Raw genomic sequence first — 23,028 nt, 5'->3', positions numbered from 1 at the left:
CCCGTCATCACCTTCAGCTTCATGAAATAAAGGGGGCAGGATTTGAGGGGAGGATTTCAAAATTGTTTTATGGCCCAATAAGCAGTCATATCATTCCATTGCCATTGAGTCACTCATCCTGGAATGATCTTAGAAATTTAGGCAGCTACACATTTCCCTCCCCCTTTTTGTTGCTGGTTTAATACTGTGAAGGAATACTTCCAATTCTCTTCCAAAGCAGGCACTGTTCCTTCTTGTTTCTATGATGAGATGCATGGTCTGTTCTGTGCTAATGTGGATGTTTTCAGAATGGGCCCTGCCGTCTGTTTCACAACAGCCTTATTAAAAAGCAACTGGAAATCTGAAGTTTTGTCTTTTGCTTTTACGGGAGAGGGGGGCAAACAGGTGTATTGCTGACATTGATGAAGCACAATGAAAGTTCTGTGGGAGAGGGCCTGTGGCTGTACTTTGCCACATTGCTCAAGACACACGAGTTTTTTTTTAAGTATTGGACTTTGTTTTGACTGCATAATTGATTGATCACTTCTTTTCTAAATAAATTCTCCAACTATTTTATCAGACTGCACATAGATGAAATCAAAGTTGAAGGAAATGTAAAACTTGGTCAGTTTGGTAATGTAGAACAACTTCCAAGACTATATTTGAAAAAGTCTGACCAAATACACTGTTTTCTGCAAAACAGCACTGGGGACAGTGTAATGATTCCAGTGCCCTGGTTCACTCAAGGCACTGTCAAGATGAAAAGATGCCACAGGTGCATCAAAATTATGGTCTAATGATTACATGAAGATATTAACCATGATGCAGCAATAAAATTCAAGACAAAGGCTAAATTAGATTACATCTCTCAGCTAATCAAAGCAGTCCTTTGTCACAGCTGTTGTTCTGCAGGATCCCCATTATGAAGGAAATGGCACTCAGACAGATCAGTTTCCTGGGCTGGATTACTGCCAAATTCACAAATTTAGGTGAGACCCATAGTCAGCTTTCCATTAAAGCCACTAAGTACAAATTGCATAGAGTATCTGTGACTGATTTGCTTTTACTCCAGCAATGCCATCTTGCTGGCAATGAGCTTCTTTTGGCATCCTTTGGACAAATTTGTCCAGCACCCCAGCTGCTGGACCATTAACACAGAGCCAAATCGTTTTCTCTGAGGTAATATTCTGTATTCCATATTCTTGGAAATAAACAAAATGGAGCATGACAGAAGCAAAGAAATCGCTTTTTGGAAATATGAAAAGCTAAAGGAGTTAACTATTGCATGTTACTGGGTTCTGTTTTTTTGTTTTGTTGTTGTTGTTGTTTTTAGAGTAAACAGTTCCTTAGTGGTAAAGCAAATACTTCGTATATAGAAGATTGCAAGTTCCATTTCCTTATACTTAGAAGACTAGAAACTTTTAAAAGATCAGATGCTATCTGACCGGGACTAGTCTTTAATTCTACAAAGCGCTATTGGCAGTCAGAGTAAGCTACCCTTCCTGTACTTGGTGTCCTCCAAGGGCAAAACAGCCAGCAAGTTTGAGTGTTAAGACTACAGCTTGGGAGACCAGAGTTAAAATCTCCACTGAGCCACGGAAACACAGGAGTGACCTTGGACAAGTTACATTTTCTCTTCCTCAGAAGTTGGCTAAAGCAAACCTACTCTGAACAAAGCTTGGCCTAGGGTCACCCAAGTCAAAGGGACTTGAAGGCACAAAATAACAGCAATATTTGTAAAAAGAAGCTTGATCCAAGCCTTGTTTATCCTTTGGGAGTATTTCTGTTGAAGATGAGGAGATTTTAAATTCATTGTCTTATCTTCTATCCTTCCTTGTCAGCTAAACCTTTTATTTAGAAACAGGGGGATGCCAGTATGTCTTTGGTGTGTTACCTCTACAAGTATTATTATTATTATTATTATTATTATTATTATTATTATTATTATTATTTATTCATTTCTATCCCGCTTTTCTCCCATGGGTGGGATTCAAAGTGGCGTACAGCATATAAAATTCATACAAATACACTGAACAGCAATACATAATCAATTAAAACATCATATCCCGATTAAAACCCAATTAAGATATCAAATAAAACAATTTAAAAAAACTTACAAGCACAATATTAAAGATATTCATAACCTCCAGCCACTGAAGTTATTTGTCAATTATTATTTTTAAAAAATCAAACTGGCAGTGCCTATTTTCATTTGTCTGGGAATGCCTGGCTCCACAGAAAGGTTTTAATTTGCGAACGAAAGACCATTAAGGAGGGGGCTGATCGTACCTCATTAGGGAGGGAGTTCCAGAGCTGCAGGGCCACCACCGAAAAGGCCCTCTGTCTTGTTCCCACCAAACGCGCCTGTGATGATGGTGGGACTGAGAGAAGGGCTTCTCCTGAGGATCTCAGGGCTTGAGTGGGTTGGTAGAAGGAGATACGGTCCCTCCAGTAGGCTGGGCCTGAACCGTATAAGGCTTTGTAGGCTAAAGCCAGCAGCTTGAATTGTGCCCGGAAGCAAACCAGAAGCCAGTGTAGCTGCTTCAGGAGCGCAGTAGTTCTTTCTCTATATCCCGCTCCGGTGAGCAGTCTAGCAGCTGACCTTTGAACCAGCTGAAGTTTCCGAACGCTCTTCTGGGGCAGCCCCACGTAGAACACGTTACAGTAATGAAACCTGGATGTGACTAAGGCGTGTACTACCATGGCCAGATCAGGCTTCTCAAGGTATGGACGCTGCTGGTGCACGAGTTTTAACTGTGCGAAGGCCCTCCCGGCCACCGCCGACACCTGGGGCTTCAGGGTCAGCGCTGAGTCCAGGAGGACCCCCAGACTGCGAACCTGTGCCTTCAGGGGGAGTGTGACCCCATCCAGCACAGATTGCAACCCAACACCTGATCAGCCCTACGGCTGACCAGGAATACCTCTGTCTTGTCTGGATTCAATTTCAACCTGTTCAACCTCATCCAGTCCATCACAGCTGACAGGCACCGGTTCAAGGTCAGGACGGCATCCTTGGCATCAGGTGGAAAAGCGTAGTAGAGTTGGGCATCATCTGCATACAGATGGCACTGAACCCCAAAACTCCCGATGATCTCTCCCAGCGGTTTCATGTAAATGTTAAATAACATGGGGGACAGAAACGAACCCTGCGGAACCCCACAGAACAAAGACCATGGGGTCGAGCATGAGTCCCCCAGCAACACCTTCTGGACCTGACCCTCTAGGAAGGACCGGAACCACTGCAAGACAGTGCCTCCAAGTCCCATTCCAGTGAGGCGGTCCAGAAGGATACCATGGTAGATGATATCGAACGCCGCTGAGAGGTCTATGAGAACCGGAAGGGACACACTCCCCCTATCTAGCTCTCTACATAGATCATCTATCAAGGCGACCAATGCCATCCCAATCCCATAGCCAGACCTGAAACTAGACTGCGATGGATCAAGATAATCTGTGTCATCCAGGAATCCCTGGAGTTGTGAGGCCACCACACGTTCCAGAACCTTGCCCAGAAAGGGAAGATTTGACACTGGCCTGAAGTTGTTCATGTCTGAGTGGTCAAGTGATGCCTTTTTTAGAATAGGCCTTACTATGGCTTCTTTCAGGCTAGTTAGATTTACGTCTTGGGCCAATGAGGCGTTAACCACCATTTTGACACACTTGACCAGTCCTCCTTTGGCAAGTTTTATCAGCCATGAAGGGCAAAGGTCTAGGATACATGTGGTGGCTCTCACTCCTCCGAGAATCCTGTCAACATCCTTGGATTGAACAAGTTGAAATGAATCCATTAAAACAGGACAGGTCGGAGTCAAATCCAATGTTACTGTATTTAAACTGGAATCCAGCTCGGAACGGATCTGAGCGACTTTATCTGCAAAGTGCCACGCAAATTCCTCACAATGAGCCACCAAGTGGTCAGTGATCGTCCCACTCTGTGATAAGTGTAGAAGACCCCGGACTACTTGGAACAGCTCGGATGGGTGGTTCTTTGCAGATACAATGTTGGTAGTTACGTAAATTCTTTCTGCTGCTTCCATTGCTGTGGAATAGGCTTTTAAATAAGCTCTATCCCGTGCTCGGTCGGACTCCTTCATTGTACTATGTTCAGCTTTAGTTAATCCTCAGCCTTGGGAACAATTCTGCAGTTTAGATGGAAGATGACAGTGTTCAGATTTATTGCAAATAAATAATACATTTGAATGTTGTTGGAATTTATTTCCCATACTTTTAACAAAAATGCAGTTTTTAATTCATCCATAAGAACATCTAGCTTCAGTCATATACAATGCAAGGATATGCATAAAGATTCAAAACCGGATAACAGTGACCTAGTTTTCCTAAATGAGAGAACAAACATGAAAATAAAAAACAAACACAATATATCAAACCAGTAAACCTTTAAGTTTCGAGACAGCAAGCTAGCACTTTAAACAGAAGTGAGGAAAAGCTTATGCACTTAAGATGTTTGAATCTCACTTTCAGGAACTTATGTTGAATTTTTTTTTTACAGGTGCTTTTAAAATGGTGACATTTAAGCAGTCATTTTCATTTCTGTATATAATTGTGGTATTTTTCTTTGAAATGTTTTAATTTAAACTCCTGATATAAATAAGATATTCTCTGCTGCAGGGTACTCCAGAAGATTTGCTGTTCTTTTATGAACACCTTCGGAAAGGTGGTGGAGTTTATCGAGTTGACCAGTGCCTTCTTCTCTACCGTTACCACCCGCAGGCAGCCACTCATTCAGTCCTAGAGTAAGGCATGTTTTGTATGAATCAACCTGGGGATGTTGTTTGGTAATTATTGGGGCAATTGCTCTCATGGTAATATATTCTATTTGTGTTGATATATAGAATATATTTAGTAATTTGTCTGAAGCCATTTTTAGGCTTTTGTGGCTTGAGCATGTTAAATCTGCTATCTTCTATTTTCTATGTGTTCTCTTCCAAAGAAATATACCCCAGGTCATATTCAAAGGTCTCAAGAAGCACAAAGACAGTAAATCAGCATTATAAAATTCAGAAACATTAAAAAAGTGTAAAATAATAATTCAAAACTGTTTAAAACAGTGCAGACAGTTTAGACTAAAATAGCAATCTAGAATGAGCCAGGTTGTTTTTTAATAATTCATTTTTACTCAAGAAAAAATTGGACAACAATGATAAAACAACTAGCAATTTTAGGATATATAATACTAAAAGCTACACAGTTACATTCTGCTACAGAACTATAAGTAAATATGTGTGTGTGTGTGTGTTTTTTTTTTTAGAATAAACCAGGTTGTAGACACTGGGTTTCCAAAGCTTTGATGACGAACCAATTTTTAACTAAAGCAAGGCCAATGTCAATGCCAATCCATAGGCCATTCTTTAGTCGGGAGACCACAATGGAAAAAGTTTCCATCCATGTTTAAACACAATGTATAATTCCTATTGATGAGTGTAGAGGGAAGATCTCCTGCCAAAGCTCAATGCTTGGATATATACTGGATGAAGACTTCCTTCAAGTATTGAGTTCACAAACCATTTATCACCACTAGCACCAAAAGTGAAAGAGTGTTGGCAGCCAGCACAGCTCTTTTAAAACTGGTGTTGTGTGGACAGTAGACTTGTGCATGAATTCATTTTGGCTGTTTGCCTTCAACTTCTTCGGGTTGTTCAGATTTTTTGGATGCCCGTAATGGCAAGGGGTCCACCTCCAGGTTTTTTTGTTGTTGTTTTGTTGTTGTTGTTGTTGTTGTTGTTTTTGACAGGGCCGGTCGCACCTCCTTCTGCTCTATTCGGGATCACACAGCATGCAGAGATGCTGCTGAGTGCTCACATGGAGTTTCCGTGTAAGCTCTGCCTGTTGGGTCAATCAGAATAGAAGAAAGCCATGACTTGTCTTATACAAGCTGTGTCTATTTAATGGGGCAAGTGCCTCCATTGCTCAGTTGCGTCTTGGCTCTAGAAAGAGGTGCTTCAGTTTGATTACCTTGCCACTCACTCTCAGCTTTAGCTTTTGGCTTGGCTTGGCTTCTAGCATTGAATCTTTTTTATTTTCATTTATTTTCCTTTATTTTCTGGATTCTTTATTTAGTAGGACTGGGAGTTTGATAGTGCGGGTGGGTGGGTGCACAGCGTTTGTGGGTGTGCTTTTCTTTTAGGGTGGCTCTGAGCTTTGAATCCCCCTTTAGCCTCTATTAAAGCCTTTAGATTCTTCAGTTATTTCTCCTCCCTCCTCTCTTTCAGAAAGTAGTACTTTTAAAAGATTATTGTTATTAATAATTATAGGAATTCCAGCAAATAGGAGTGTTTTTCTAATAAGGGGACATGCTCCTGACTTGCTTGCTTGCTTGTGGATGGTGGGCTGCTGGCCTCTTCCAGTATGTTGTGAGAATAAGAACTGTAAATTGCAAAAGCTTTGGAAGAAGTTGCTGGGTTTTTTTTATTAGTAAAGAAAGTGTAATGGGCTGTGTGATGTGGAAGTGCATCTTTGACATTTGGCAGGAAAGAGTGGTGCCCTGCTGCTGCTCCTAGAGAAGTTACAGGGTGAGGCTAGAAGGGGATACTATTTTGGGATTTTTTAAAATGAGATTTTATTTCTAGAAAGAAAATAATTCAGGGTATGACCCAAATGTTATGAAATTTGGTGGGCCAGCAGCAGTAGATGAGTCCTCCAACTGTGGCCATTTTCATCCCAATCACCCTAAAATGACAGGAAGGGGAGCCCGTGAAGCACCACCCATTGCCACCAATAGCCCAGATCTAGCTGCATTTTCCCCCTGCAGAATGAAAACGCCAATTCAGGCACCTGCCCATTTTCAGGAGGCATACAGAAATGGATCAACAGGTGCCTGGAATCCAGATAGCAGAACGGCTCAAGGTTCAGCCGAAATGCACAAGCTTTGTGGACAGTACAAAATGTTCTGCATCATTTTCAGGGATAGCCACATGCAGAATATTTTGTAGTAGACTAAACGGGAAATGATGGCCAAATTATTCCTACCAGGAAAGGGCGGAGGTGGTGTGCTAACTGGAAGGCCAGTTATGAATTTACTGAATAGCATTCGCAGGTTATTAAAACAACAATTACACACAAAGTTACAACCAGTTTAATAGGTGATCAAATTGTCACATTTTACTAACCATTTTGAGTGAGCAACAAATCTAAAAAACAACTCTGCAAATGGAGAAAAGTGCCATTTTGCAAATGACTGAGGCTTGGGGCTGTTTGTGCACTGGGAGAAACATCTAGTGGCAATCCTTTTAAACTCTATGTCCCAGCCTTTCAAGGGGGTAAGAGTTTCATTCATGGGTGGTTTATAGTTGCAGAGATATAGCCATTTCAAAACAGGTCTATCTTTTTTAAACACCCCGTAGAAATGTATCCGTCCCATTGATATTGGTTAAATAGAATGGTATTCTTGTCCATTTGAACAGTTTATGAAAAAAATCATACCTCTATATTGCTGTAGCAAGCTTTTTTGGAAGAGGATTGCTAGTTGCTGTGGGAAAAACATTTTTGGAAGAACATTTGTTTTGAACTAACAGCAAACTGTTACTGATTCCATTTTGCAAGGTTGTGTGGCATAGACAAATTCCCCTCCCTGCATTACAGCATACACAGTGAATGTGGAAAGAGATTTCAGAAGAAATGTGTAGAAAAAAAAACTGGAAGCTTCTCACAAAATCTCTCTGTTTGTATACACTGAATAAATGCATAGGTTGGGTGTAAATGGGAGAGTTTGTGTATGTGTAATCTATTTCGCCATGTGTGTAATGTGGAATGGAGTTTCTGAAGAGGGCAGTTTTCAGAGAACTCTGGGTTCAGTAATCTAAAAAAGTCAGCTGACAATTAGGCTTGTGCATGGATTTGGAGTGGTTGGTTCCCTTCGGCCAATCTGGCTTGTTTTGCATGGCAAAATGGCTATATCGGCAAGGGCACATGTGGCAGCCAATCACGGCTTCTCCTCCCCTATTTGGCATTACTGTTGCATCCTGGCTTCAGTGTATTATTTTGGCTTGGCTTCTAGCTTGGCCTCTCTCTTGAATCTTTTTGATTCTCCTTTATTTTCTTGATTCTTTAGTGGGACTGACTGGGAGTTGGGAACGTGCCCGATGGGTGATTGGGGGATTGGAGAGTCACTCCTTTAGCTTCTTTTTCTCCTCCCCTTCTCTCCTTCAGAAAATACTTCTAAAAGGTAATGATTATAATTGAAAATAGTAATCCTAGCAAACAAAAAGAAAGCCTCATTCTCAGAAAACTACCACCACCTAGTTACCTCTCCTCTAGAGTAGAAAGTAGAAACAGCTTTAAGGAAGCATTCAACCCAAAGCAGAAAGGTTTTGGTGGGGGGAGGCACCAGTCCAGGAAGGGCCTGCAGTGCAAATCAGAGAGAAAACAGAGGGATTTTTAAAGGAAGCCTGGGGTAGGATAGCTCCAGGTCATCGCTTTTCCTTCCCTGGGAAATGGGAAGCTTCCTTAAAATGCCTTGGAAAGCTGTGTGCAGGGAGAGGGTGTGTGCACGCTTGCAGCACCTATCTCCTCTAGACTAGAAAGAGCTTTAATGAAGTATTAAACTCAGGTATCTTAAGCCCTTTCTTTAAACCCAGGTCTCCTCTACAGACCAAAGGGAAAGGATCGCAAATAGAGTGGTATCTTAACTCTGATGCTTTTTAATCCTTAATGAAGGTCTTAATGATGGATATAAGGACAAACGATGCTATTGTCTAAAATGACGGGGAGGCTGGTGAGCCCTCCCCCCATTACCACCAATGGGCCATATCTGGCCATATTTTCTGGCTGCTGTACGAAAACGGCTATCCAGCTACCAGCTCGTTTTCGAGAGGTGCGCAAAAATGGATACAGGGGTTTTCCAGTATCCAGCCAGTAAAAACGGATAAAGGTTCAGTTGAAATGTGCAAGTCTACTGAGAACACAGAAAAATTATTATTATTATTATTATTATTATTATTATTATTATTATTTTATTTTATTTTTGTACCCCGCCACCATCTCCCCAGAGGGACTCGGGGCGGCTTACAGATATAAAACCAACATACAATAATATCAAATACAAAAACACACAAATAAATTTAAAAGGCATTAAAAATCACAGTCATTATAAAACACTTGAGAAACACAGCAATAAAAACATAAAATGAGCTGGGCAAAGTGCACTGAGTGGAACTTGTAAACAAGAAGGAAGTTAAGGTGCTACAACATTGTAGGATGCCACACATGAAACCATATTTAGTTATCTTTAAACTGAAATCTTCACAATTGAGGAAATATTTCTGAGATCTTCTGCTGTGCACATTTACTTATGGCTCCTTTTCTGAGCCATGTTTTTTTTTAAGAGACTGGAATTGTTTCTGTTGATTTTAAGTGTGCCTGATGGTGTTAACAAACTGTCTGACTAAGAACATTATAAAACAACTAGCTGTGCCCAGCCACGCGTTGCTGTGGCGAAGTATGGTGGTATGGGAAATAAAGTATTGAGGAATTGGTGGTAGTTAAGGTAAAGGGTAAAGGTTTTCCCCTGACATTAAGTCCATTATATATGGGTTATATAGCTGTGTGGAAGGGCCTTGAGTCTACACTGCCATATAATCCAGTTAAAATCAGATAATCTGTATTTTATAGGCAGTGTGGAAGAGGCCTAACTCTGCCTGTCCCCTGGGCTGAGTGGGTTGCTAGGAGACCAAGTGGGCAGAGCTTAGCCTTCTAACTGGTAGCAATTGGATGAAAACAATTATTCCCCTCCCTCTAATTAGGACTTTATTTTTCTTTTCTTTTTGTTGTATGAACATAGAGGCATGGATGAGGGGTTGTGCTGCCAAGTTTAGTGTTTCTGGGATGTGTAGTTTTGTTGTTTTGTCCTAGGCCAAAATTTCATTACCTATATATATATATATATATATATATATATATATATATATATAGATTAAAGCTATATTAGTTGATGCATTGGTATGCTTATTCATGTGCAGTCCCAGTAGTCTGTCCCCACAGACCAATTTGCTTCTTAGGGTCCCATGAACCCAGCAAAGTGGGATCCCCCCAACCTCTCCCCCTAAAAGCCTTGAAAATGAAGAAAAACCCAGTTGCCATAAGGCTGTGCTGGCATGTGAAAATAACACACCAGGAGGGAGGAGGGAATTGCTCATCCCCTTCTTGTCTCCTGTTACATCATTATTATATACCAGGAGGGCTGCCAGAGCAGTCTCATGGTGACCTGGTAAGTTTTTATTATTTTCCCTAGGAACCTTCTAAGGGGGTTCTGCATCAGACTCTTTAACAGATAAAAAAAGCTGTAACCTTATTTGTTTATTTATTTGTAAGTCAGCTTTCTTTCAAAGTAGATCCCAGGGCAGCTTCAAAAAACACTAAATTAAATAAAAAATATTCACAAACCACAGAGAAAGCTTTCTCTTGTATCATCACCAAACAAACCTTTGATGAAGGCAGGACTAAGAGAATAAACCTTCCCTTGTAGATCTTAGAGCTCTTGCAGGTTTGTACTGGCCTTCAGATAATTTAGACGCTTGCCATACAGGACTTTATACAGGGCATAACCAGTGCTTTAACTTGTGCCCGGAAACAAATTGAAAGGGAATTATATGTGCCTTATAAATGACCATGATCAGTGTTCTGGCTGTAGCATCTGAAACCCACTGACATTTCCAAATATTTTCTAAAGCTGTGGTCCTCAACCTGTGGGTCCCCAGACGTTTTGGCCTTCAACTCCCAGAAATACTAACAGCTGATAAACTGTCTGGGAATTCTGGGAGTTGTTGGCCAAAACAACTGGGGACCCGCAGGTTGAGAACCACTGTTCTAATGGCATTCCCAAACAGAGTCCAAATGGGATGTAATCAAGGCATGTGTCACCACAACCATATTTTATTTCTCCCCAAGCCAATCACGTGGCCACTCGTGATTAACACCTTCCTTCCTTCTTAACAGCTACTTGAAATCATTGACTACTGTGCATGTCCCACAAACAAAATTAAATTGCTTTGTGGAGACTTAGGATGACTTCTGGACTTTGCCCTCTTGCTGCGAATATGTGTCTGTGCAAGTCACCTGCTCACTTACGATGACCCCATGAATTTCATAGAGTTTTCATAGACAGGGTTACTCATAGATGGTTTTGCCATTTCTTTACCCTGAAATATAGTTTACAGCATATAATACTCATTGACTGTCTCTCATATAAGGACTAAATGGGGCTGACATTGCTTAGCTTCCAAAATGAGTCAGGATCTGGTACCTTTAAAATGTTTAGCACATTAACTATTAAGCATCACAAGAAATGAAATATTTACCCAGAGATTCACACTCAGACTGTTGTACAGCAATATAGATGTTTAATTTGTCTGAAAGTACAGTTAAGACAAAGTTGTGTCTTTTAGTACCCAGGGCTTAAGAAGTCAGTCGTCATGAAACTAAAGAGCATGGCTTGTTTAAACAGAGGTGTGTCATCTAATCTTTCCAACAATCATCGGTGAGAGCCGATCACAGTTTTGTCAGGAGCCCTACATGCCCCGCAGGCAGAAACTCAGTAGCATCCACCTAATTTTGCCACTCCCGTTACAAGGGTGGGGGAGAAAAGCAGATTCGTGTCTGATTGGTTAATAGAAGTTAGTTCTGTAGTATGGTGACATTTAAATGTTGGAAATAATTGTTGTGTTTCTGCCCCTGGGTAATTCCCACAACTAATTTACCCTACAGAAGAGATTACCTGAAGGCAAAAGGAGGAAGCGGCCACAGCCTCACCGTCTAAAAGCAAGGGAGGTATGATTAAGTGGTGTGTTCTCTCTGATCCTAGGATCCAAATGACGTAGTGTACATACCTCTAATAGGAACAATTTGGTTATAAAAGACGTAGCAATTGTTTACAGATGTTTTTACGTTGTCACTTAAAGATATGAGCAAAACATGTGTATACATTTGGATTAGACTCCTTGTCTTGATTTTTTTGAGTTGCTATGAATAACACCAACATTCCCATCACAGCCTTCACTTGAGAAAGAGCTTGCATTTCCTTCTTACTTGGGAAATTCATCATCATTTTCACTCTATATCTTCTCTAATACAGGCATTTGCTCACTTTTCATTGTGTACACATTTTGCACACGGCTTCTGTATTAGGTACATTTCCCAGTTATATGCATTCTTAATCATTAATATGCTTAAAATGTACGCGTGACTTAAAACATATTTGATTTCTGATTTTTCTATTTATTGAATTGTACTGAGAGCTTTGCATGGTGTACTTTGTCTCTTAGCAATAATCACATGCAAAGCACAGGTCAATTAACTGAAAAAATTGAGAGTCTTGGTGCATCCCCCATGGATACCAGGGTTGTACTGTATGTGTAACACTATCTAGTTAAATTGCCTAGCTTTATAATTTTATTTAATTGTAGTACATATTTTGCTCATCCTTCCACAATATATCATTTGAGCTATCTTGCTGTGGTTTGTTTATTCTTTTATTAAACTGGCAATTGTTGTACCTCTTTCCCTCTTTACAGCTGTATTTCTCCTTTTCCTGCATGCCATGTCTAACTCCTCTTTGTCCAAAAAATTATGTGGCTTCTTTCAGTTAAATTAGTAGAGTACGAAAGGGAAAGAGAAATGCCAACAGTCTGGTATGTTAACAGTTTACTAGAGACGATGACACTGCACAAAACAGAAAGAATTCTAAAGAAAGAATTTGTGGTGGATTTTTATTAAATGTTGAATGGCTTGAACCAAACCCATATTTAATGATATAGGGTGAGGGAAACCAGGAAAATGCTTTCAGGAAGGGAACACTGTCTCTTTTAAATAAAAAAAATCCTTTTCATCAGGATTTGGAGCCCAGGTCTGACACTCCTTGAGCCTTATGATGCATTGACATTGCCTCTGGCTATGAACTTGTACTTCATGTGAAGACAGAAATTAACCAGTGAGAATCTTTTGTGGGAGGCAGTTTATGTAACTTTTAAGCACTGCTTTTAGATTCATTTGTTTCAGGCAGTTTCTTTAATTGCTGTGTGCAAGTTGCTGCAGTTCCTCTCCTTGCACCTGCCTTGGCGCTGGGAGTCTGGGAAAATGGCATTCCCTCATCCTCCAAGGCAGGAATCCCAGCTACTGGCCCTGGGAACAACCCAGCGCACAAGGCAGCCGAGACAAACCGGAAACCTGGAGGGAAAAACCAAAAACCATCTCCCTTTCGACACTCCTTAAGCTACGTTTTTAAACCTATATTAGTAATGTTAAGTTGTATTCATTACAGGTTTTCACAAAGCCTGCATCTGTAATTTTCATGTAATTAGCTGGAAGGCACAGTCACACACTTCTCTGCATTGAACCCAGTATCCACCCACTGTTTGTCCTTATGACACAACCTGGAGCTATGAAATTATTCCCAAGGTAAAGCTCCATAGTGGGAACTGTCTGAATTATTTCTTCCACAGAGTGTGGCATGTAGGAGCTAGAGTGGCAGTTCAGGTGCACACTTTTTCCTTGCTTTGGTTCGCAGATTCTGTTATTTATTTCCCAAAGACACAAGAGTCTAACTGCACTTTATATAAACAGCACATTTACAGTTGCATGCTTAGAGCCCTGGATGGTTCTTCATTAATGCCAAGTATCTCAGGATTTTGAATCCTTAGTCCAAATCAGAACTATTACTTCCGCTGATTTTCCAGAGAAAGGCAAGAATAAAACATATCCTGCCCCCTATTTAGTCCCAGTCAGGTTTTTGGATTTTTGAACAAGACTTAACACGCTTCAGTATTTATTGGAACCCATGACAGATCTCACTGTACATGTTTTTAAATTCTGTGCTGACACTGGCTGTGTTCTCAAGAATAGTTTTAGTAGCAAGGTTGTAATTGCTGTGCCTACATCCCCTTCAGTCTGTGCAGTGGGGATTTTTTTTTTGGTCAGAATGGCTATGCCTGGGCAAATCCCAATATGCGTCCCATGCTGAAGCCTTTTCTGCATATTGGGATTTGCCCGGGCATAGTCCTCTACCTACATTACCAAGGAGGAAGAAATCTTCCTTTCACAGGGAGAGCTCGTATGCGTCCTCAAGACTGTCATACAGGAATTATCGGGACAATTATTAGACAATGTTGAAGATACTACTCCACCATCACAAATAGAAGATATCAAGACATTTGCCAATATTGTTTTCTTGGTGGCCAGATCCATTAGGCTAGAAGTCACACTTGCCTTGTTATAGCTTCACACCCAGTTTTCAAAATTATTAACTCCCCAGCACCTGCTCCCACTGTGATCCCCTTGCCACCTGCTTTGTAAGTGCCCACAAAGCAATTTTGTCTTCATTTCCAAATTTCATGGTAGTGAGAACATCACAGTTCAGGAGTGGAAGGTGCACTCTGTGTCAGCTCACAAAGAGGGCAGGCAGTTGGATGTTTTTGGAAGATGATTTTTCTCATCTACAGCTCTTAGTGATTAAGATAATTTTAGAGGCCTTTAGTGGTGCTCTGCAGGACTCTTGGAGGACACCAGATATCTGATCCAGGACCTCATCTTTCATAGAGAGGAGCTGTGTAACAACAAATCGAACGAGTCCATGGATCACCTCTTTAAGGCAGGTTAACTATGAAGATGGGGGTTGGGTACAGCACCAACAGTAGTGACTATTCAGGTCTTCATGGAAGCATCCATCTTTTTTCCTTTTCATAATCCAAATGACCATCACATGTCTTGCAAATGCCCTTACTACACTTTTTGTCTCACCATAGTTTCCCATATGGTAACTACCTTATATGGGAAACTGCGATGATTCCCATCCTAATCATTGGGGGGGAGAGAGAAGGTCATAAAAGATTTTCTGGATTGTTCCCTTTGAAACTGCATGTAGGTTAATCACCTGATTGAAAGTAATGGATTGATACTTGGCAAACGTTATGCAAGACTATCTTTGAAAAGATCTTGATTCAAATTTTGATCTATCCTTACCAATGGTAATCCATCTCTGTGTATTCCATGCCTACGACAACCATATGAAATTAATGGGGTCAGCATAAGTCAGTGGTTGACTTGAATGTGCACACATCATGTGGGCACACACAAACACACAAAGAGAGGCATAGGAAGCTGCTGAACCTAAATATTTCACTATTTGTTATCAAAGGAACTATGATAATCACAAAGAAAAAAATATAATCTGTGTACCCACAGATTCTGTACACTCACCATGTACAACTCATGAAGGCTATCAGTATATATGTATACTGCACACTGTTTGCAGCTGATAAACCAGAGCTTCCATGGTTCTTGCTGTGGCCCATTTAAGATGGAATCAGGTGTCAAGCAGGGATGTGTTATTGCCCCCACCTTATTTTCCATCTTCATCGCTATGATACTTCACCTTGTTGATGGGAAGCTTCCCACCGGAGTGGAAATCATCTATCGGACAGATGGCAAGCTATTTAACCTCAGCAGACTGAAAGCAAAAACCAAGGTCACCACAACATCTGTTATAGAACTCCAATATGCTGATGACAACATAGTCTGTGCGCATTCAGAAGAAGACCTACAAGCCACTCTAAACACCTTCGCAGAAGCATACGAGAAGCTCGGCCTCTCACTGAACATCGAGAAAACCAAAGTGCTCTTCCAACAGGCACCAGCTAATCCCTCTGCAAAGCCAGGAATACAGCTTAACGGTGTAACATTAGAAAACGTTGACCATTTCCGCTACCTTGGCAGCCACCTCTCCACAAAAGTCAACATCGACACTGAAATACAACACCACCTGAGCTCTGCGAGTGCAGCATTTTTCCGTTTGAAGCAGAGAGTGTTTGACATCCATAGAGATACCAAGGTGCTTGTTTATAAAGCCATTGTCCTCCCAACCCTGCTGTACGCCTGCGAAACGTGGACTGTGTACAGACGTCACACCAAACTCCTGGAGCGTTTCCATCAGCGTTGCCTCAGGAAAATCCTGCAAGTCTCTTGGGAAGACAGGCGGACAAATGTCAGCGTGCTGGAAGAAGCAAAGACTACCAGCATTGAAGCGATGCTCCTACACCATCAACTCCGCTGGACTGGCCATGTTGTCCGAATGCCCGATCACCGTCTCCCAAAGCAGTTACTCTACTCCGAACTCAAGAATGGGAAACGGAATGTTGGTGGGCAGGAAAAGAGATTTAAAGATGTGCTCAAAGCCAACCTTAAAAACTGTGGCATAGACACTGAGAACTGGGAAGCCCTGGCCGTTGAGCACTCTAATTGGAGGTCAGCTATGACCAGCAGTGCTGCGGAGTTCGAAGAGGCACGAACGGAGGGCCTAAGGGTGAAACATGCCAAGAGGAAGGAGCGTCAAGCTAACCCCGACCGGGATTGCCTTCCACCTGGAAACCGATGTCCTCACTGCGGAAGAATATGCGGGTCAAGAATCGGTCTCTTCAGCCACCTAAGAACCCACCCCCAAGATGGAAGACAATCGTCCTTGAGCTACGAGGGATCGCCTAAGTAAGTAAGGTTCTTGCTGTGTCAAATGAGCATGGCTAAAGTATGTTTCCTAATGACCAGGATATGAAATTCCAGATGTTTGGACTCTGGTTGGCACAGCACCCAGGTAACTGAACAACCACCAGGTCTTACATTTTCCTATTAGTGAGTGTAGACAATGATGGAGAATATTCATATGGCAAGCCTCAGATGTAGCTTTCTATATTTGAATCTATTTTTCCCCATTTCAAGAAAAAGTATACAGTATATGTGCTTTCTTGCCAATAATTTTAATTTTGCTTTGAATTTTAAGTTTGAGATATAAAATCAACTTCAAGGTTTGCTTTTGTGCTATGACAGTATATAAAATAGTTTTGCAGTGTATTTTGGCCTATTTTTATTCATTAAGACTCTGGAAAATCTGGTGGGCATGTGTGCATAGAATGCATTGGCTGTGAAGCATAAGATTTTATAGCTTATTTTTATGGAAATATATTTGGCAACGTGTCAGCATAAGTTTCGTATATCAAACCATCCTACATTTTAAATAGTGAATGGGCCCATTAACCTAGCTACTTGGCCACATGGCTGCTGTACAATCAGTCCGCGATGATGATACTGGATACTTGTTTCCACAGATACTGTTTTAACACAAAAATGCAACAATTTACAAAAATCTTTAATAAAAAGCAAAACATATTTACAAGAGCTAAAACAAAAGTTTGTGAATTACTTCCCAACTTTTACTTTTTAGGGGATTTTGCCAATATTCCCATATTAATTTTGAAGGAATGTTCTTTTTATTCTTCATTCTAGCCCCAAAGCCTTAATCAAAAAGCAGTTTTCTTCACTTAGAAATGATCAGAACTGCTATTTTTATTCCTCATCACAGCTCGTGGATTCAAATTTATTTCCAATTAATTCAGTGAGAACATGTAGCTCTGGGCTGGGCTGGGCTTGAGCTGTGATCTATTGTCGTTTTAATTAATGATACTGATTGTAATATGGAAACAATATATTATTATAATGTAATAGTGTGATGCAATAGTACAATAGTGTGATTGAGACTCAGAGCCTTTAAGGGAAACAGACAATTTCATTTTCAGTGATGATAGGTGCTCTAAATAAACTGTGAAGACATCTGAAAGAAATTATCATGGATAGATTCACAACATCCCTGTAACAAAACAATGGCATTTCTTGGAACATACCACATTATCTAATTATTAACTGTCTCAAGATAACTTTAATTCATAACAACCCTCTAAATGAGAGTCCTCCAAGACACCCTACAGATTTAGGGCCATAACCTCCTTGATTGAGTCCATCCATCTGGTATGTGATATTCCTCTCTTTCTTCTGCCCTCTACCTTTCCGAGCATTGATGACTTCCCTAGGAGTCATGCCAAATCATGACAGCCTCAATTTAGTCATCTTGACTTCTGGGGACTGTTCAGGCTTGATTTGCTTTCATTTATTTGTCTTTTTGACATTCCACAGTGTCTCCCGAAATCGTACCCAGCACCATATCTCAAAATAATTGATTTTCTTTTTGTCCGCTTTTTTACTGTCCAACTCTCACAACCATAGTAATAGAAAGCATAATGGTACAGGCCATCCTAACTTTTGTGTTCAGTTGTATATCTTTGCATTTCAGAATCTTGTCTAGTTGTTTCATAGCTGTCCATCCCAGTCCTACGTTTCTTCTGGTTTCTTGGCTGCGGTCTCCATTCTTTTCTTTTCTTTTTTTTTAATTTTTATTTATGATTTTCAAATACAGTGCACATTTAAAAACGGGGATAGGTGCAAAAAGACAAAGACAAAAACAAAAAGACTGAAAGAAGGGACAGGGATTATGGTTTAAAAGAAAAAGAAAAAAGAAAAAAAATCAGAAAAAGAAAGAAAAAAAGGGGGAGGATAAGGATTGACATCATAGGGGCTGAAGTCTCCATTCTGATCAATGATTGATCCAAGTTATGGGAGATCTTTAACTATTTTAATATCCTCATTGCTTTATGAGACCTACAAGGAACCAAAAGCACAGCCCTTAAAGCCACAACATAAAGACATAAGCTATGTTTTTCTCTGAAGTTGAGAGATTGTGACTTACAAGAAAACGACATAACTGATGCCATTTAGGCAGTTAGGCCATAAAAAGACCCAACATGAGCCAAAGAAACACAGCCCAGAAGGCAATGACCAGCACTTCTTCATCAGTCAAGGAAGCAGTCAATGCATTAAAATATATTTTAGAGTGGGAGGTGTTGATAAAATTTCCACTGAGATTGAGAAAGTGTGGCACAAGGTAAAAAGACTGACTTGCTCAAGCCAACAATTTAATAATTTATTTAAAAGGGGATTGTCTGAATGTTTTTTCTGAGGCTGAGAGTGTGATTCAGTTCAAAAGAGTGAGACTCACTCAAGACAATAGTTTATTAAATGCACAAGCATGCATTTTGTAATCCTACTTGTTAGAAAAACTCATTGCTTTACGCTTTTATGATTGGTCTCATTAGAAAATGTATACTCAGGCAATGTTGGGTACCTAAGCTAGTTATTGTATAGAATCTGAATCGCAACTGATCAAAAAATCTATTCAGTAACACCTAGTAAGTTGTGAATCCGAGGAGGAGGAGGAGGAGGAGGAGGAGGAGGAGGAGGAGGAGGGACTGATGATGACTATCTGACATATTTAATGTACCACACATTATCCTTTCTGTATCTCTTTGTATCTTCTAGGGATATATATTTTTTTTCTTTTAGAAATTTTCTTTCTGGTGAAAGAACCTACACATTTTCCAGAGCCTATATGCAATGGATAACTTATTCAGCAAAAAATTCTCACATTGCACAGCAAACATTATTTTCTGCAGAAGAACTGTATTGCCGGCACAGAAAATTGGGGGAAATTTTGTGTTTTCAGCGAAAAAAGATGTTGCTTGCACAGAAAGTTTACTGTGCACAAAAATGCTCTTGAAAATTTGGTACAGAATAAATCCCTAACTCTGAAGACTCGATAGTTCAAGACTCTTATCAAGAGTGTCTCAATACTCATAAAACATATATTTTATCTATTTTAAATACCTTTCCCTCACTAGTAGCTTCACATACATTCCTTTTTTGCTCAGAATTCAGTTTGTTACCTATTTTCTTGGGAGTAAATCTCATTGAAAGCTATTAGTTGTATCACATTTCTTTTGCACAAGAGAGAGGAGTAAGATTGGATACAATTACATCTTACTCATCTTGGTTACAGAGAATTCAATAAATGTTTTGCATAACAGCTGCCATTTTTGTATTTTTGCATTAAAAAGCCATTACATTGTTATTCACTGAAATTGCAGGAGGGCAACACAGCTAGGAAACCTTATTGCATATGTCTATCCATTGTGACCTATCACCAGTCTTCAGTTGCAAAAATCTGCATTTCACTCTGAACCAGCCTGAAATTGTTTTGTGCAGGATTATTCTCTCCTCAAAATAATGGGAGTTGCAGTTCTGTCAGCATGCTGAAATTTACATTTATAAAAAATTCTGAAACATCACAGAAGTAAGCACAGAAAAAGTCAAGAGACTTTAGTTAAGAACTAAGGCATTGTGTCTGCAACTGGCTCAGTACCCTGATCCATCCAATCTATAGACTGTTAATATTTTGGTAACTCTGTCCAAAATAAATACAGTACTATTCTACAAAGTAGAAAATGTTATGTCCTGATTAACTTAAAGTGATCTTACCTTCCTTTTCAAGAAATATGTAATATTGAAAGGGCCTTGGGAGGCACATACTGGGACAGCAAACATGTTTTCAAAAACAGGAGCCAGGCCAAATCATCTTGTGTTTTTTTAATTAAAGTAAACACTCTCCCCCCGCCCACCGGGGTGACATTCTGAAAAATGATATGTGGCATAAAGTGAATTTAGGACTTGTTTTCCCATTCCCATTCCATAATTTAGCCGGTTCTTGTAAGCCGCTCCGAGCCCTAGGGGAGTGGCGGCATATAAGTTTGAAAAATAAATAAATATAAATAAAATAATTGATACCACAAATAAACTGGCCTCCATGATTTTATGCCCTACTCGTTTTATCCGATCATGGTGGCTAATGGTTTGGGGTTTAGCTATAAATAATTTTGGTGGCTGTCTTAACCATAGTCACATCTTTATTTGTCTTCAGTTATGAGGATAACTTCTTTTGTTTGACAGCCTCAAAAAGTGGTGGTCCTGTGTAGTCTTCAGCTTTCATTTGTTAAACTTTTGGAAGAAATAAATATGATGTCTCTGTTGCCAAGAATTTTTTTCCATTCAGAAGGCACACATTTATAATGACCCTCTTGAACTTTTCCTTGGTCTTGGGAAGGAGGAAAGAAAACACTTGCCATGGCTAAAAGAAACCTGACTGGAAGAAGAATATATATTGGACATTTTGGTAGTTAATTCCAAGACTGACTTTCCATCTGAGAAGGTTACATTCCATAAAGACTAGTTAACAGAGGTTTTTCAAAAGATGGCAGCAACAGCTAAATTCCCAAACAGATCTTTTTTAGTGTATGGTTATACTAAGAGACATCTTGCATCTTATCCAAAATTCCATTGTTAGCTGAAGGAGCTGTAAACATTACAGGTTTTGGTCTCCAGGCACTGTTGAAATTTCATGTGGACTGGCAGTTTCAATTTGCTGCTTTCATTTATGAACCATTTCCAAGTTGTGACACCACCAAAGTGATGAAGTGTTAAATTGCTCTGAAAGGGACTGGCTGCACTTGCAGATGTAAAAGAATGAATGTTCACTGAACTCTTGAGATCCAAAGAATTAATTCCCGCTAGAAATCATCTTGTTTTACTTAATATTCCACCCTTTGTCTTTTCTTAATTAGAAAGGTTGTACAATCCTGACTCATAAAAACTACAGATGTCTTCACTCTTCAATATTTGGCTTTAGAAAAATATTTTGCTTCAAACAAATATATTGCCATTAAAGATTTCAGAGATCTTATGTGAACACTGCTATCTATGGGCAGTATAAAATACATCTGTAAATTCTAGAGCCATGGAAGGAAGAATGTCTTAAATAGTTTGAAAAACATTTGATATTTTCAGCATGATTTATATCAAGAACTTTTCATTGCAACTCTAATTTTTCATTCAGTTGGCTAAAATTTAAACCAAATAAATTTATAACTGGTTGCAAGATTCCAGTTACTCCAGTTAGCATAAGAACAGTTAAACATATCATGTTTTAAAAATAAGTGTTGAATTATAACAGGTTTAATTCCCCCATTAAAATGTGTAATTTTAGCGTTTTTTTCAACAAAACTTAGCGTATCACCAATTATTTGTCAAAACAAAACCCCCCCACTTGATGGCTGTTGGAACTTGATATTCATCATATTCTTCATATTCAAACCCCAATCATTCCCATATACAAATAACATAAATCTTTGTTATGGAGCATTCAATAAAATAAATTCTTTCAAATATTGTCAAGGTGGCTTGTCAGGACAGACACCTGGAATTGAGCAGTTTCCTGGTGGATTTCATCATTGGCCAATAATTTTTTAAACCTAAATTCTTATTGAGAAAAGCAGTGGTTACTCCATTTGACCATCAGGCACTGATTCAGTGTTACAGCAGGAGCAACATCAACAGTAGTAGTAGTAGTAGTAGAAGAGTATATGAGAAATATGAGTATATGAAAAAATGCTAAAAAAAATAGCTCAATTGTGAGACTCTCTCTTGAGTTCACCACTTCAAACCTGGATTTTTTAATTGAATTTTTCAAGCTCAGTGTATTTCCCCATACTCTTTTGAGTTGTTTTGGGGCAATTTCATTGTGTTTAGACCTTCTAGGGAATGCAGAGGTATTTTGAACAAAGATTGAGGGGCATGGGGACTAGATATTTGACCCTCAGAGGTCATGCGTAGCCTCCAGACCCTTCCTGGTAATCCATGCAATAAGTTAGTGCTTGGCTACATCAAGTGTGTTTCATGAAAATTCAGAAAAAAACATGTTATGTATAGAATTAATGGACATTCGTCATTTATTTCAGGCGTTTATTTGACTTAGCAGGTGGAATGGATTGAGATGGTATGCAATGGCTATATGCCAAGTTAGTGATAGTGTATTGGACAGATGTGGACTGATCGCTCTCAAGTATTATGCTCTGCCGGGATCTGCCCATTTCCCATTTTGTGTATGAAAGCTTACAACAAAACCGAATCCCCGAGTAATTCCGTATTGAACCAGATCACTGAATTCTTAAAATGCACCAGTCATTTTTCATATGTTAGAAACTGAAATTATATTCACCAAAATTTATACTAATGATAATTATCAACTAACTTTAAAATCACATAATTCATAACCACCTCTGAGAGTATTTTTACAGGTCTTTTGTGGTTTTGATAAAGGCATAACAGTGATTAATCATGACTTTGACACAGTATCCTACTGGATTAAGATCCAAAGGTGAAGAGGCCTTAACTGTCAAATAAGTAAGACTTCTGCTTTTGTAAACCGCACATGAGTTTCTCTTTTCAATCCTTGAGAAGTCATTGTAAATTTGGCCTTGGCTGGCCTACATTGTA

The 23,028-nt window shown here is 39.7% G+C and overlaps 1 protein-coding gene across 1 annotated transcript in view; it reads left to right on the top strand.

The window, feature by feature from the left end:
* Positions 1 to 23,028, top strand: part of b3gntl1 (UDP-GlcNAc:betaGal beta-1,3-N-acetylglucosaminyltransferase like 1) — a 233,686-nt gene that overhangs the window by 169,923 nt on the left and 40,735 nt on the right. Inside the window, exons 8-9 of the mRNA XM_062969378.1 lie at positions 4,609 to 4,733; positions 18,583 to 18,748. Of these exons, the coding sequence (XP_062825448.1) occupies positions 4,609 to 4,733; positions 18,583 to 18,748 (291 nt within the window). The remainder of the gene's footprint in view (positions 1 to 4,608; positions 4,734 to 18,582; positions 18,749 to 23,028) is intronic.

Source organism: Anolis carolinensis, chromosome 2, assembly GCF_035594765.1.
Source record: "Anolis carolinensis isolate JA03-04 chromosome 2, rAnoCar3.1.pri, whole genome shotgun sequence".
Classification (NCBI taxonomy): Eukaryota; Metazoa; Chordata; class Lepidosauria; order Squamata; family Dactyloidae; genus Anolis; species Anolis carolinensis.
Note: the sequence above shows the minus strand (reverse complement) of the source record. Positions and strands in the feature narration are given on the sequence as shown.